At 44.7% G+C, this 14,764-nt stretch overlaps 1 protein-coding gene across 6 annotated transcripts in view; it reads right to left on the bottom strand.

The window, feature by feature from the left end:
- Positions 1-2,884: 2,884 nt before the first annotated feature.
- Positions 2,885-14,764, bottom strand: part of LOC144110939 (transmembrane protein 8B-like) — a 30,218-nt gene continuing 18,338 nt past the window's right edge. Inside the window, exons 11-15 of one of the 6 annotated variants that reach the window (XR_013309951.1) lie at positions 13,199-13,459; positions 10,430-10,640; positions 9,290-9,469; positions 3,484-3,570; positions 2,885-3,003 (exon numbers count right to left, since the gene is read on the bottom strand). Coding sequence is in view for 4 of the 6 variants with exons in the window: in XM_077644011.1 (XP_077500137.1) it covers positions 2,957-3,003; positions 3,484-3,570; positions 10,430-10,640; positions 13,199-13,459 (606 nt within the window). In the remaining 2 variants the exon portion in view is untranslated. Of the gene's footprint in view, positions 3,004-3,483; positions 3,571-5,539; positions 9,470-10,429; positions 10,641-13,198; positions 13,460-14,764 lie in introns of those variants that run through there. The other 5 variants (XR_013309952.1, XM_077644011.1, XM_077644009.1 and 2 more) reach the window with 5 other exon arrangements.

Below are 14,764 nucleotides of genomic sequence, written 5' to 3'. Positions count from 1 at the left end.
TTAATTACCTATTACAATTCATCAACCAAACCTATCCCATTTCAAGACCTACTCACGCACTACCTAATACAAACTTTTGCACATTTATCTCCACAGAATGACATAATTGTGTGGACAAAATATGCGGACCCCTTTTGCTGACGCGACATAACAATATATTGCTTTCGCATTAATCATAGAAGACCTGGCGGGTAAAGCAGGGCTAACCTGCTCACCCTCCAAATCCGAATTATTCATAATCAGACACACGTACAACAAGAGGCTGTCGAGCCAAAAATTATAAACCTCCGTCTCCACTTAACATCTGAGTGTAAGGGCTGCCTGTAAAAAAGTTCAAACTATAAGAAACCTGGGACTCTTCCTTCAGTCAAACAGGAAGAACAAGGAGATATTAGAAAGACTCAAGACAACTGTTGATCAACATGACCGTACGGCTAGTCAGACGAACTGCCACCAAAAGGATGGGAGTGAAGGAGCAAACTCTGCAGAACAGTACAAGCATTTGTACTAAGCAGGCTTGTCTACACACTCCTATACCTAAAATTAGACAGCACTGAAAAAGCTAAAGTAGAGACTATAATTAGACACGCATACAAGGTTGCATTCGGGCTACCAAACTGCACCTCCACCGAAACACTTCTGGGCCTAGGAGTACACGACACCCTAGACGATCTTAAGGAGGCACACTTAACAATGCAATAAGGCCGGCTTTCCTGCACCAAAACAGGAAGGGCCATACTTGATGGCCTAGGACTAGGCATCGAGCTGCCAGCACTAGATACCATGACACAAATACCTACACTCATCACTAAGGCAATACTAGTTACACCACTACCTATAAGAATACGCATCTTGCTCTCCACGAGGGGAGAAGGAAAGCTAGGGCAAAAGCTGAGATCTACACAGAATGTACAGCCAACATAAACAAGCGGTACATGTACATGCCACAGAATGGCCACAGACACAAGCATTCGCACTAGCGGCAGTGGACACACAAGGAAGACTGATAGTCTCCGGAACTACCAAAACCAGATCCTCAGAAACGGCAGAAGAGGTGGCTATCGCCCTTGCCATCATTAACACAAACGCTGATACTATACTAAGCGACTAATTTCTCCACACGCATTTATGCGAGGGGCAGAATTCCTCAGGCAATAAACATATTGGGTTAAGCAAACAACTTAGAACTATTGAGTTGATATGGGTCCCAAATCACTCAGGGAACCCTGGTAACAAAGCGGCGCACATCAAAGCTCGAGTATTCGTCAGCCGAGCAGGGGACGTGGTAGTTACTGAGAGTTTGTCGAAGGACAGCCAGGCGTCATATAACGACATAACTAATTGTTTTAAATTATAAACGAGAATCTTCCCCATCCAGACAGAACCACCTTAGAGAAGGAGTAGGCGACTCCAGACGAGATCCTTCATGACTCCTTACTATAAAAATTCTATCCCGGTGATTACAACCTGGAATGTACACTATGTGGTGAAATAGCCACTTACGATCAAATATTGTGGAACTGTAAAGAGGAGCTGCCACCAAAATCTCTAATACTGTGACGAAGACGACGAACTGCGCAGTGGCACGGGCAGGAGCGCTTGCGCTAGGCCAGCAGCCATTAAATAATCTCATTGCCATCGATCATCGTGTCTCTTTCTTCGGCTGGCTGCCACGTAACATTTGGTGGAGCTTGCAGGGTATCATCGACATCCTGGTCCGGAGAGTTTCGGCATCCTGTGTCAGCTGTGGCCGTCGGCTGCGAGTTCTTGGCCTGAGTCGCTCGGCCGTGCCCCAGCCTTTCAGATCCGAACCGACGTCGCCGTTGTTCCCCCGCCCCGTTCCCCGCACAGACCACTCAACACGATGAATTGAACCCCCGACACAAGGACCTGACCTATCGACCCCACTGACCCGAGACGCCGCTTACATCTGAAGACACCGTTCCCCTGCCCAGGCTGTTCGGCACGTCCTGGGGCCTCGACCGTCGGCTCTTGGTGACCTGCAGCCCGGCAGCTTCGTGGACCAGGAATCATTCAGCCATCTTTCATCGTGGCGGCCAGCACCTCACCCCTTTCTCGTTCCTGTCCAACCGTCCTCTTAAGCCCTTAACCACTTCGCGCATCTCTTTGTCACCGATCGGGACGATCGCTCAGTGGCCCCGGGTAGTGTGACGAAGACGACGAACTGTGCAGTGGCGCGGGCAGGAGCGCTCACGCTAGGCCAGCAGCCATTAAATCATCTCATTGCCATCGATCATCGTGTCTCTTTCTTCGGCTGGCTGCCACATAACAATACGGCCATGTAGGTCAGCTCAGACCTGGGCATTCAAGCCCGGCCCATTGAATGGGCTACCCAGGTCACTGTCTGCCGTGGACCGATATATCCACCTAGCACGGACCATCTGCATTTTGCCTTTTCTGACAAAATGAAAGTTTTGCAATCCAATACGATTACATCAGATCATGCACCAGATAGGCATCCCGGACTGGGAGAAAAGTTCCTGGATTCATTGATGAGAAATGTCATTTTATTTACGTATGTCACTTTGTCAGTTGTAAATAGCTCTCACGCTCAGGTCCCCTTTCCCACGCAAGCACAAGGCATTTGTTCGTCCGTCCGTCTGCCCGTCCATTTGTTCGTTCGTTCGTTCATTCATTCAAGACACCCTAATGTGCGGTGCTTGCATGCATTTTGCAGCATAAACGGGCTGTCTCACGCGACACAATCTGTTGAGCTGGTTAGTGTCACATCCCTTTGATTCACAAGCCAGCACTTTCAATTGTTTAGCACCTTGCTTGCCAGTAGTGCAAAGAACTTGGCAAACGCGATACAGGCAGTTAAGACATTCAAGATTTCCGCGTCATGAATATTATTGCCACACAAAAAACAAAACGTATTTTATTTTAAGATTATGCATAATTCATAATAATTTTATCAGATGCACCATGCCAACAGTCAAGGGAACAGCTTGGAACCTCTTCTGCACCATGGACATTCATATTCTGGAAAAAAATAAAATAAGATAAAGAAACAAAATGAGAAAAACCGCTGAAAAAAACGTAAGTTTGTCTTTTAACGCGAAAAAAAAAAAAATGCTGAGTATGCTTCGAGTTTGCTGAAGCCACTTCTATATCATATTGTGAGCATATTAATGTAACAATTTGATGAAGCCATAGACAATGAAGACATAGACCAATAGTGTGGATCGAATTGCTTTCTTCAAGGATCTGTCAGACCATAGCACAATGTTCTCCCAATACAGTTAAATGTAGCTCGCAGGCTCTCTAGCTGTTACATTATAAAATACAGAGCTATGACAGGTGCACTACATTATAACGCTGGAAATAAACAAATCCGAGAACATCTGGCTGTACCATCCTGTAATAAATTAATTCTCTGCTTCAGAACCTTGTTCACTGACTCTGTTCTACCATCTGAATTCATGCTAGAATCCTGAAGCCTAAAAAATTTTGCATACTGACTGCTTTTACTTTGACTGAGAGCTGCGTGTAGAGTCGGTGCAGGAGAAGGATTGCTGGACTTGGGTGGAGGTCGGCCAAAGTAGTCACCTGACAAAAAAAGACATACAGTCAATGCTTTATAAAAAGCATTACAATGAAAATTTTTCATGCTACAACTAGTAAACTACAGGCTTAAGCTTATAGGACTATAAATACCATATTCGTTCTTGCATGTTTTCTTCTCTCAAATGATGCATCAGACATTAATATGCATGGTTTATCAACCGAACAATAGGTATACAACATGTAGTTGACCTTTAGGTCACGCGAGGCACAAAAAAAATGGCAATACAACTGCTTATACATCGTTTGTTGTCATTCCAGCTCTTGAAGCAGGCTGGTTTAAGTGTTGTAGTGAACTGAAATACTTATCAGAGTCCATATTGCTTGTTTTTTCTACTGCCGTTGCCTAGCAACAAGAATGCCAAGTTAGTTAAAAGTTACAGAAAAGAATAACTCACAGTTACCTACAAATTTGGCCCGACCACCTCCAAATTCGACCGCACCCAACACGGTGCTGACCTACAAATTTGACCTGGCCGCCTTCACAATTTGCTCACCCACCATCGGAGATTTGACCTTCCCAGATTTGAACCAGAATCAACGACTAGTCATAAATGACCGCGCCCAAACTGACGGTGACCTCCAAATTTAGCCCGGGCCACTCACAAAATTTGACCTTGGCAGTTTGGATCAAAATCGATGTCCAGCCATAGTTGACCGTGCCAAACGAGATGATGACCTCCAACATTCACCAAAATTTTGAGCAATTGTTCCTCGTACAGCACTCAGGGTGGGGTCATAGCATTACTCTTTGCATATAGCTTACGTTTTAGTCAAGTTGGAGCCTAGCTTGCGACAGGGGTTCTGACATATGCACCTTCAATTGCTTGCCGAGACTAGATTTTTCCCTTTAAGGCGCAGTTGAGGTGTTCACCGAGATTTGAGAGTTACTGCGCCCTTTCCGTTCTTAAGAACCACCTTTCCTATTAAAATTGCGATGAAATGTTACTTCTTGGTGGCGTAGCATGTCTTAACCAAAAGTTGGATATAACGAACAAGACTGGATATAACGAAGTCACACGCAGCAGCAGCAACAAACGCAATGCTTTCGCATTTTTCCACTGAAGCAGACTTCAGTGCCCTCATAAATTTTGCTTTCAGCTGCACACGCACTGTCATATGCCATCCTGCGGGGAACTAGGTAACGTGGGGCGGGGCGGGAGGAGGGATGCGTCTTGTATTTGGAGTCGATCTTTTTTGTTGGACAGCGAAGGGTGCGAGACGGGAGGTCTAGGTATAGGTGGCAATATTATATATTACGCGTTATGACATTTGTAGAGTTTTTTAGGGTGTGTTCAGAAAATTTACGTGTAATTTGCACACCCTCTTTTTGGAAGCTCCAATTAAAAAAAAAAGTGCAAATTGGGAGAGTAAGCACAGCACTTACCAAAGTGAATGAAACAGCAAGAAAAAACACATATGGTCCTTTCACTAGCAACATCGACCAATTGTGACACTTGTGATAAATTGTGAGGGGGGGGAGGGGGGGTAGTCCTTGGCCCATGTTGAAGGCTGTTGGGGTTTCTTGCGGCAAAAAAAGTTTTAGAATACCTGTTGTAGAGCCCCAAACGGTCAACAATCACTGTTAAAGAAAAACCAAAAGACTGAGTCAGGCAGCCTCAGCCACAATCCTTGTCTGAACAAGAATCATGAGGCCCCTGACTGCAATGATACTCAGCCATATCCTCAACACTGAAAAAAAGACTGAGGCAAGTGGCAGTAAGAGATTAGAAACGGAAAGCCTATATCTGTTAAAAATTCTTACATCTGTTAAAAATTTGAAAACTTTACCCAGAATAAACATTTAGTTATCGTTTACAAAATGTTGGCGTTTTATTTCTGTGCAACTCTGGGAAGTGGCACCTCCTTGCTACCTATAATCATGCATAACGCAGAGCCAGCCCGCACAACTTGGACAGCGTGGGGCCGGCATAGAGACTTCAAACAAAAGAAATAGAGGAAAACAGGCTTTATGAAGGAGTTTTGTATAGTACAATCGACAGCAGCAATAATAAATAGCAAAAATGTAGATCTAAAAACGCCAAAAAATCGTCCTATCTGCATTAAAAATTTGCAATGTGCCTTAACCACATTTATCACATTGAAGAACACATTAACACACCGGGCAGCATTCAGCAAGCTGCAGGCCTGCAAATTATGTTGGCAAGAGTCACCGTTGGCATTTAAAAATAAAAACATCACATTACCACAATGTATATTACTCGGGCAAACAAAATAGAAATTCTATGGTATTAACAAAATGCAGGCCCACTGAAATGTACTGCAGCAGCAAAAGCAAACAGGCCAAGAGAGCATCTTTCAAATAGCATTACTCCTTCACATGTTGATACTGTGCCCAGGAGATGCATTCTATGCTAGCAGTTAGAGTCGTGTGACAGCTTCCACACAATCAGTTCCCTTTCCACAAGTTCAGTGCAGCAGAAAATGCTTAGCCATTTCCTGCTTCACACCGTAGATAAGATACTGTTGCTATTAGCTAAGATATTTGTATGCCTTATGATTACAGACTGCTTTTATGATGTTGCGAAACTTAAGGTGTTTACAGATAGAATGCAATGCACTATCAGAAGAGCAAGCCAAGTCATTACCCACACAGCTTTGTAATTCATCGCAACACTGCACATCAGCACTGTGCACCTTGCAACACAAACTCATGAAAGGACACATGCCACGCTAGAATACCATACAAATATAAACAGCACAGAACACGCAGTAGATAAAATGGGAACCGAAAACACAGTACCCTTTACATCTACTGGTGCCCAGTGGTGTGTTTTTAGTTTGTGCTGTTTGATTTTATGTCAGTAATATGCGCCAACTAGCCCAAAACATTGACTGTCACACAAACACCACCATGAGCATGAAATGTATGTGGCCAGCACAATTTCAACAGCAGGTAGCCAGGATGCTGGGTAGTGCACCGAAGCAATCTAGCCACGCTCACCTTCCCTACATGCTTTTGATGCCAACAGCACACACAACGAACACAAGATATCAATCTAGTACAAAGACCACTGGTATGTAACAAAGAAAAAAAACATGCTATGTGAGATGATGGAAATTCAAAGACAGAATGAAAAAAGCCTAAATCATGACAAGGATGAGTCACTGGTATAGAACTAATGAATTTTATCAGCACCACTAAAACATGCACGAGAGAGATGCTGCTCTAGAATAAAATTTATAACTCATTAATGAATGCAATCTAAAAAAAAGCCATCACAGAGACAGAGTATGTTAAAGTTCATCAATCAGAGCTTGACAGCTAGGAGGTTTACAAAGGAAAAAGTAAACCAGCTTTGCGCATAAATTGTGACCTTAGTCATGATGCACACAATGTTAACACTAATGTTCTACCTGCTAAGCAGATCAGCTCAGAACTATGTAGTGTGGCTGCAAGAAAAAGGCTACGTGCGGCAGTTGGTATCATCACTGCTGTCAACCCAGCTATCTACAATGCAGAACAAAGGCCCCCTCCCATTGGTTTTCAATTATGCCTGTCCTGTCCCAGCTGCAACCACCCTATCTGAGCAAATTTTCTAGACTCCTCATTTAACCTTCAACCATACGTGGGTTCATTTGTCTTCTCTTGGAATACACGCCGCCACCCTTACGAAAAAGCATAGCACGGTGATGCATAGCAGAATGTGAATCCCAGTAATGGCATCAACGAACATCCCTAAAGGCTGCAACTAACAATACCACAAAATCAGAACACGGAGCAATTGCAACAAACTTCACAATGTGACCGGCATGTAATGTCAACAGAATGATGCCACCGCTCTTACCCATTATCACCCAACACATCATATGTAACAACTGGAACAGCATTACCACAGCCGGAATAAGTGAATCACATTTGTAATGCGTGAGAGACACGGTGGTGTGACCTACACACTGCAGCGTGACATTTGAGTGACGCGATGCGGTGACGTGGTCTGCCGCTACCGACAGTGGTGCCATCGATACAAAACTAGGAGTGCGAAACCCGGACGCTCAGTCGGTGTCCAGCCTTGGACTGGAGACATCTTAGACATTTTGGAATAAACATCTCTTGTTTCTCTAATCCGAAGTTGTCGCAACATTCACATGACAGCTTTTCAGCAAGCATTACGCAGCATTCACTCCAAAGTGCAGATGGCACCGGACATTCAAAAATATCATTCACTTGTTAACTGAGCGACGAGATGCCAAGAAAATATTCATCAACAAGAGAGGGCATACAGTTGCATTGTCGCACCCGTGTAGTGTGACAGAGCTGCATGGCCATGACTCACCAACAAAATTCCAATAACTACTGAAAAATTCAGTCGCGCATACATTGCATTCTCCTGGAACGTTTGTGGACCAAGTAAAAATGTGCTGCAAAAAATGATGGCTAATAGACCCTGAATGGAACAAAAGAAAGAATTACATTTTATCCACTAGCATGCTCTTACATTTACAAACCAAAATTTTAGAAAGGGCTCATTGTTGCTCAAGGGCCAGTTACATACTTAGACATGAAAAAGAAATCAATGGAAATTACATGCATTGTAATGTGGATAATGAGCAGGGACTAAAAAATAGCAAGGCAACTATTTCTGGAGAAGTTGCAAATGTCATCTCTTGGCCCCTGTTAATTCGGAAATATGGACAACTCGGACCGCAGACATGTCTCCAGCAACGCCCATGTAAATTTATGGCGTAAGATGCTTGTTCATTCGGACACAATTAGACTCGCACCGGTTAATTCAGTGGTCTCCCAACGGGGGACTGAGCTGAGATATGATCAGCACAGCAAGTGACTGCCTCAACAGCCTTCCACAAGCCTTTATTTCATGGTGCACCCCTACAAAACACAAATGGAAGCAATTAAAATTTTATTGGATCCAATTGTTCCTAACTGGTGTTTTGACCCATTCCAACCGGTCCAAGAGGGCAATGTTGCTCTCTTTTATGTCATTTAGGAAGTGCGGGCTTTCCATGGAGGACGATGTGCTGTGGGACCGCAGCGGCGAAGACGACGACGACAGCAGTACCACAGGGTGAATAGCCCATCTATGCAATAAATTTTTGCTTTTCAGCGCGTCCCCACCAGTGTTTATTTTTTTTTCGGACATGCAATTTGGGGGTCGACTTACAATCGCGTCAACTTTTTTTTTTTTCGGACATGTGATTTGGGGGGGTCGACTTACATTCGAGTCTGCTTACAATCGTGTAAATATGGTAACTGTGTAAAATTGTTACTGTGCAGTTTTCACTTAAAAGCGGACGACAGTCACCCAGATTTCCATCAAATCAATAAGCGATGATGCAAATGTTTTTTGGCAGCTTTTTTTGGGATGGGAGGGGGGCTGAATAATTTAACTTTCGGTGAACGCAGATGCTTTTCCCCGGCTCCTTAATTAAGATCCTAAGTTTGACTGTACGCGTCACAAATATCATGCACGCACCACTGTGTGAATTAGCCATGCACAATGGTACATACTTAAACACTACACAAACATTAAATGATGCCCATTTGCTCATTCGCTCTGTTCCTCATTCAAGTCGCAACTAAACGGCAGTCTAAAACCTCGTACAAGTGAACATTTTTGCCATCTCGAGGCCCTGCCCCAATACTGTTCCAGCCAGCAGTGATGACCAATGGCACCGCAATGACGAACACGTTATGCGTAAAACAGCAGTCCTAAAAACCGACCAAACAGAATGCAGTGGGACCCAGGATGAAAGACTCCAGGCATGAATCACGTTCCTCCTCTTGCTATCACCAAAGGGGTGCCCGACGACGGAGTCTCGGGTGTCGGCATCATGTCGCTCAGTTCCTCCACTCTGACATAGCTGCACGTGTTCACAGATTCCTTCTTCTCGTTAGCTGCTGCTGGATTTGTGGAAATGGGACCACAGTGAGGTAGGGACAAGGAAAAGGCAGGATCATGAGCAAAAGTGTTGGAAAGCAGGGATATAAGGCGAGAACGGAAAGATTTAAACATGCCGCATGGTATGCAGGCACAGGGTTATTGGAAGTTCAGGGTAAAGGGCAGAGGTAAGGATGGAGGAGGGGGGGGGGGGGGGGGGGGGAGAGAAGAAACAACAATCAGACCTTTCCACACAACATAGGATTATGAGACCACAAGGGTCAGTCTACTAGGCCCTCAACAGCTTCTCATACAAAGTATTATCTTAGTAAGTAACAGGGCTGACCGGCGCTATATATACAATCAACAAAAATTGCGGAAACACAGCCCAAACCTGACAGTCCTGAATGGCCCAGAAGTGTTAAACAAGGCACGTCCAAGAGAAAATACAAACTGGTGCCTTTCGACCTGATATGGATTACTGACCCATTCCCATTCGTGACCAGTTGGAACCAGAAGGAACCATAAGGTACCAGATGTAAATGGCCCAATAAACCATTATAATAGGCCAGCCATTTTCCCGCTTCTAGGTGTAGCCAACCATGAAAGGATTAGGAATTAAGTGCAGATTTTAGGTGATCTGGATTTTTGCTGCGGCTGTGTGCCAATTCCTGAATCTTGAAAGCTGAAAACTAAATAGAAAACTTTACCTCACAACAAAAAAAAAAGAGCTCTGTAACTAGAAACAAGCACCACCATTGACAAAAGAAGGTTACAGGATGCTTGAAAAGAAAATGGGATACAATGAACCAGCAACTGAGTTAAGAACTGTACGTTGGAACCAGTGCTAGTGCCAATGAATGTTTGGAGAGGCGAGAGTGTACGAATGTTCCAGCTCCAAGTGGCCCCGTGGAGCCAGGAAACTTCTCGAATTCTCATCTTTCTGCAAACAGTAGCTATGCTCGGCCTCTGTAGCCACTCACACGGACATCTCCTCTTCGGGGGCAGCACCATGAAGAGCGAGAGGCCGACGAGTGCATGCCATGCGCTGTGCACGTAGGCGTAGTTGCGGTGCGTCTCAAATCCCGTGTACAGTGCGATGCCTACAACGCCCAGCGCAGCACCGGGGGCAAGGCTTGTCAGCCAAAAGCGCGGCTGCGGGAAGCAGCTCCTCCGAGTGGCACACTGCCTCACCTGCACACACAAGCATGCCCAACTGGTTGCAGCATGGAACTGCCACAAAAATTTTTTGAGGTGCTAAATGCGACATGTAGCAAGTCATGAACGCAAGCAAATCTCAGCATCAAAAAAAAAAAAAATCTTGTGAAGACTGAGCAAGTTCAATATAAACTGTCTGGCTCTTCTCTGATGCACTTTTCGCAACACAATCTTCCTGTATTTGAATGCAGAAATACTTAAACAAGCCCTCTGCACCTCTTTGTAAATGTCAAAATTTTTAACATGTGGTTATGTCCTTCAACCGACAATGTTGCTGCACAAACAAAAGTAAGCTAGAAGTAAGTTTGTGTGAGCACCGTAAAAAAAAAGAAAAAACTGAAGCTGCACTTCAACATGCAACAATCATGACAGATTAAAAATTTAACGAACACACTACAACTAATAATGGTTTCCACACAAAGAAATCGTCCCAGCAGTTCCCTTTGTATTCAAAGATTGGTTCCCGACTTCGGCAATAGCCAGTATGGATTCACTTCAGAGTAAAGGGATGACAGTTCCTATTAGCCAGTAAAATGCTGCGTACAGTTAAATGAAAAACCATTTTTTCATTTATTCCCACCCAGTTTGTGATGTACGCTGTGCTGCCATCGACAATTTCGCACGTTTTTTGTTGTCTCTGTATGCAAGCGATGGCAGCCGTATAACGAGAGAACCTCCCCTTTTTTTCCAGAAAATGCAAACTATCAAGCAAGTTGAACGAGGTGAGAAGAAATCTGAAATCGCCACAGCGTACAAGGTTTTCCGAGAAGCATGCTGAGCACCATTTCGAAAAACAAGGCTGACATTCGGGCTAAATTAAAAAGAGACCCGGCACTCGCAGTGCCACACTTGCATGCATAGCTGTGTATGAAGATGTTGAGTCAACTGCATACAAATGGCTCCTTGACGCGCAATCACAAGTTCCCATTTCTGGCCCCATGATTGAGCAGAAAGAAAAGGACTCTGCTTTTGTTCTTAACTGACCCGACCTCTGCGTAAGCTCCGGTTGGCAGCAGCACTTCAAAAAATGCCACGACGAAATTGTTGGCAAGGACTGTGGACACTGGCGCTGTCAACAGTGAACGGACGAAACTTTGTCAGATGAGCTTGATGAAGCCGTGGCAGGTCTTGATTTGTGGAGCCAGCTGTTCGAATTTCCTGGCACTATTTGTGATGGGGCAGCCGCAGGCGACTTTGTCTTTTAGAATGATGACATTAAGACCGTGGGTGAGCTTGTGGATGAAGACGTCATTGCTGACAACACGGATAACCAGGACACCACTGCTTTGAATTGTGACCATGACTTGATAGAACCTGTGCCCGCATGCTTCAACGTGCTCCGCGCACTCAGCACGGTTCGTCGCTATTGATTGTGGACAGAAGGCTGTATCAGCTGTTCAAAGTCTATCGATAACACTGAAAAGTGTGTTCTTTCCCAGTCGATAATGAGATGAATAAACATAAAAAATTCACGCTATTTCGCTCGGTAATCTGCGCACAATAAGTGGCCATCACAAAAATATACAATTTTTTTTCATAGCAATAAGTATGTATGTTGTTAAATTTACAGCTACTTTCATATCAAATTACACGTTATATAGAACTCGTAGGCATTTTTTGGTGAGTTCGATATATGCAGGTTCAGCTGTCACAGTAGTTTCTTTTTCATGCCATACAGGTTCATATACCAGAGTTCTCTACCGGCAACACTTTGGTTTCAGTTTGTTGTTTGAATATGGTGGATAAGCACTGTACACCGCTCTGCACAAGTTCCCCATAATATTTAAATGAGCAAGGCTTAAAAAGCAAAAAACTATGAGGTACATCAACAAACATAGTGGATGTGATAAACTTGAACTCAATTCCAATATACGGTTTATCTCAATTGTGCACTGGTCCCATCAACCGTATTCAAAAGGTTCCTTGACTTTCCAGCTCAGCATATTCTTTACAACTTTTCAGCTTCTTTCGAGCTTGGTAAGTCGAGACTCAGATGTCCACATGGCCAACTTTCTGCTAACAAGTGATCGTCAAACAAACAGCTGTACAGAGCTCTGTGATAAAGCAGAGCAGCGAAACAGGTTGCAAATTTTTGGCTTTGGGTTTAACATTGCAAAGCAACTAAGGCTATACAGGACACCGTAGTGTGGGGCTCTGGATAATTTTGACCGCCTGGGGTTCTTTAACGTGCACTGACAATGTACAGTACACGAGGCTCTAGCCGTTCGCCTCCATCAAGATGCGGCCATCATGGCCGGAATCGAACCTGCGTCTTTAGGGTCAGCAGCCAAAAAACAACGTAACCACTGCACCACCGCGGCAGCTTATGCAGGCTGCAAATGGCAAACACTTTGTGCGCATGTGCTTATCCTTGCCCATTTTGCCGGCTCGCTTTGTCATATGGCTACTGTTAGTTCAATGCTTGCATAATACTGATAAATACATGGTTGTCTTTACATGACATTTGGGAGAGCAGATGTCAAAGGGAACTACTATTTTACTACTATTATTTTACTATCCTTAACAAAGCTTACCCAAGAGCCAAATACAAGCGTGAGGCCCAAGCCAGCAGGCAGGGCTATGACAAGGAAGCCAGTGCGGTCATTCTCGACGGCAATGGCTATGCACAGGGTGCCGAAAGTGGACACCAGGGTGCGCAGGGGCACCGACACCTCAGCCAGACACAGCAGGGTGACCCAGAGCGACACCACTGCCGTCAGGAAGTCGCAGTACTGCAGCACACTGGGCCTCAGCACGCAGATAGGGGACAGGGACGCATCGCAGGCATGGTAGAGCTGCACACACAAGGGAAAGACATGAAAAGTGAGTAATTTGCACAACTATTCACACAATTTCTTCAGTGCAATTCTGAAAAACGTTTTTACAGCCAAAGTGTTGCTACAAAGACATCAAATATTTAAGAACACTACAATCAGCCAAAATCAGACAAAAAGAAACTAAGTGAGGGGCTCGTTAGGACACACACACACATGCCAAAGATGCCAACAGTTTTCTTTTTTTTTTTAATGCCAAGGAAAGCCCACCAGTGGAGCTTCACCACTAAAAACAGTAATTGTCACACCGTACTCGTCTCAAAAGCAACCAACAATTGACCAGTCTTTCACCAAATATTTATTCGGTGAAAGACTGCGCAATAGGCATCACTGTAAATTCTTACAGTGATGTAAGTGGCTTTTGCTAGTTTTTGGAGTCATTTGATAATGCGAACTTTCAGACATTTCAAACATTTTCCTGGATCCTTTGAAATTCAAATTTACAAGCTTTTACTGTAAAAACCTTTTGTTCCACTTGAGACTACCGAGGAGGAGACATGCCAAACTAGACAGAGTATTACTAGAGTAAAGCCTTGTCAATTCGACACCCGCTACTTCAGAAATCTGGATAATTCAAACTGCTGGCTTGGTTCCTGGCAACGCCGTGTAAGTCTATGACATCGTACGCTCGTTAATTCAGATGCTACGAGGTACTGAGACGGTCAATTCGAACGGGCTCCCGAAGGGAGGCCATGTCCAGGTACGACCGGCGTGGCAAGAGATCGTCAAAATAGCTCAAGCCAGAACCTAAAGTGCCCATGCACTTCTGACAACGGCATGCTATGACAGACGTGATGACGAACTGACAGCTCCATCTTCTAGAACAATCAGACTGTTTAGTTTTGGTTTCATTTTTCTGAGCTTCACGTTAGCCCATGGTGCTGGCTGCTCGGCCAGCCAGCATCGGTCAGCCAACCGCAATTCAGACGCCGATTGGTGCATCGCTGCTGTTACCCCTCCCTTTTCATTCTTCTTGCCGCTTCGGCACCACCGAGTGTTTGCTTCGATTGTGTCCGCATAGTCCCTTCTTCCAGCGCACCGAAACTGCGTGCTTGACACAGGCTGCTTGCAGTACATGTAATGAAGCCCCCTCACAAGCGACGGTGCTGCTTGTAAGGGGTATGACTTGATAGCGACAGAGCTTCACCGCGCCGCACCCTGTAAGATGCCAGGGAGGCCCTTAAGATTCTGGGGCAGTTCTGCTACGATGCTCGTGGCAGTATGCACGCAATAAAGCATTAATGGAATCGTAAAAACAGTCACTGC

The sequence above is a fragment of the Amblyomma americanum genome, chromosome 11, assembly GCF_052857255.1.
Source record: "Amblyomma americanum isolate KBUSLIRL-KWMA chromosome 11, ASM5285725v1, whole genome shotgun sequence".
Classification (NCBI taxonomy): Eukaryota; Metazoa; Arthropoda; class Arachnida; order Ixodida; family Ixodidae; genus Amblyomma; species Amblyomma americanum.
The sequence above is the reverse complement of the archived record's forward strand: the minus strand, read 5'-3'. Positions and strand labels throughout refer to the sequence as shown.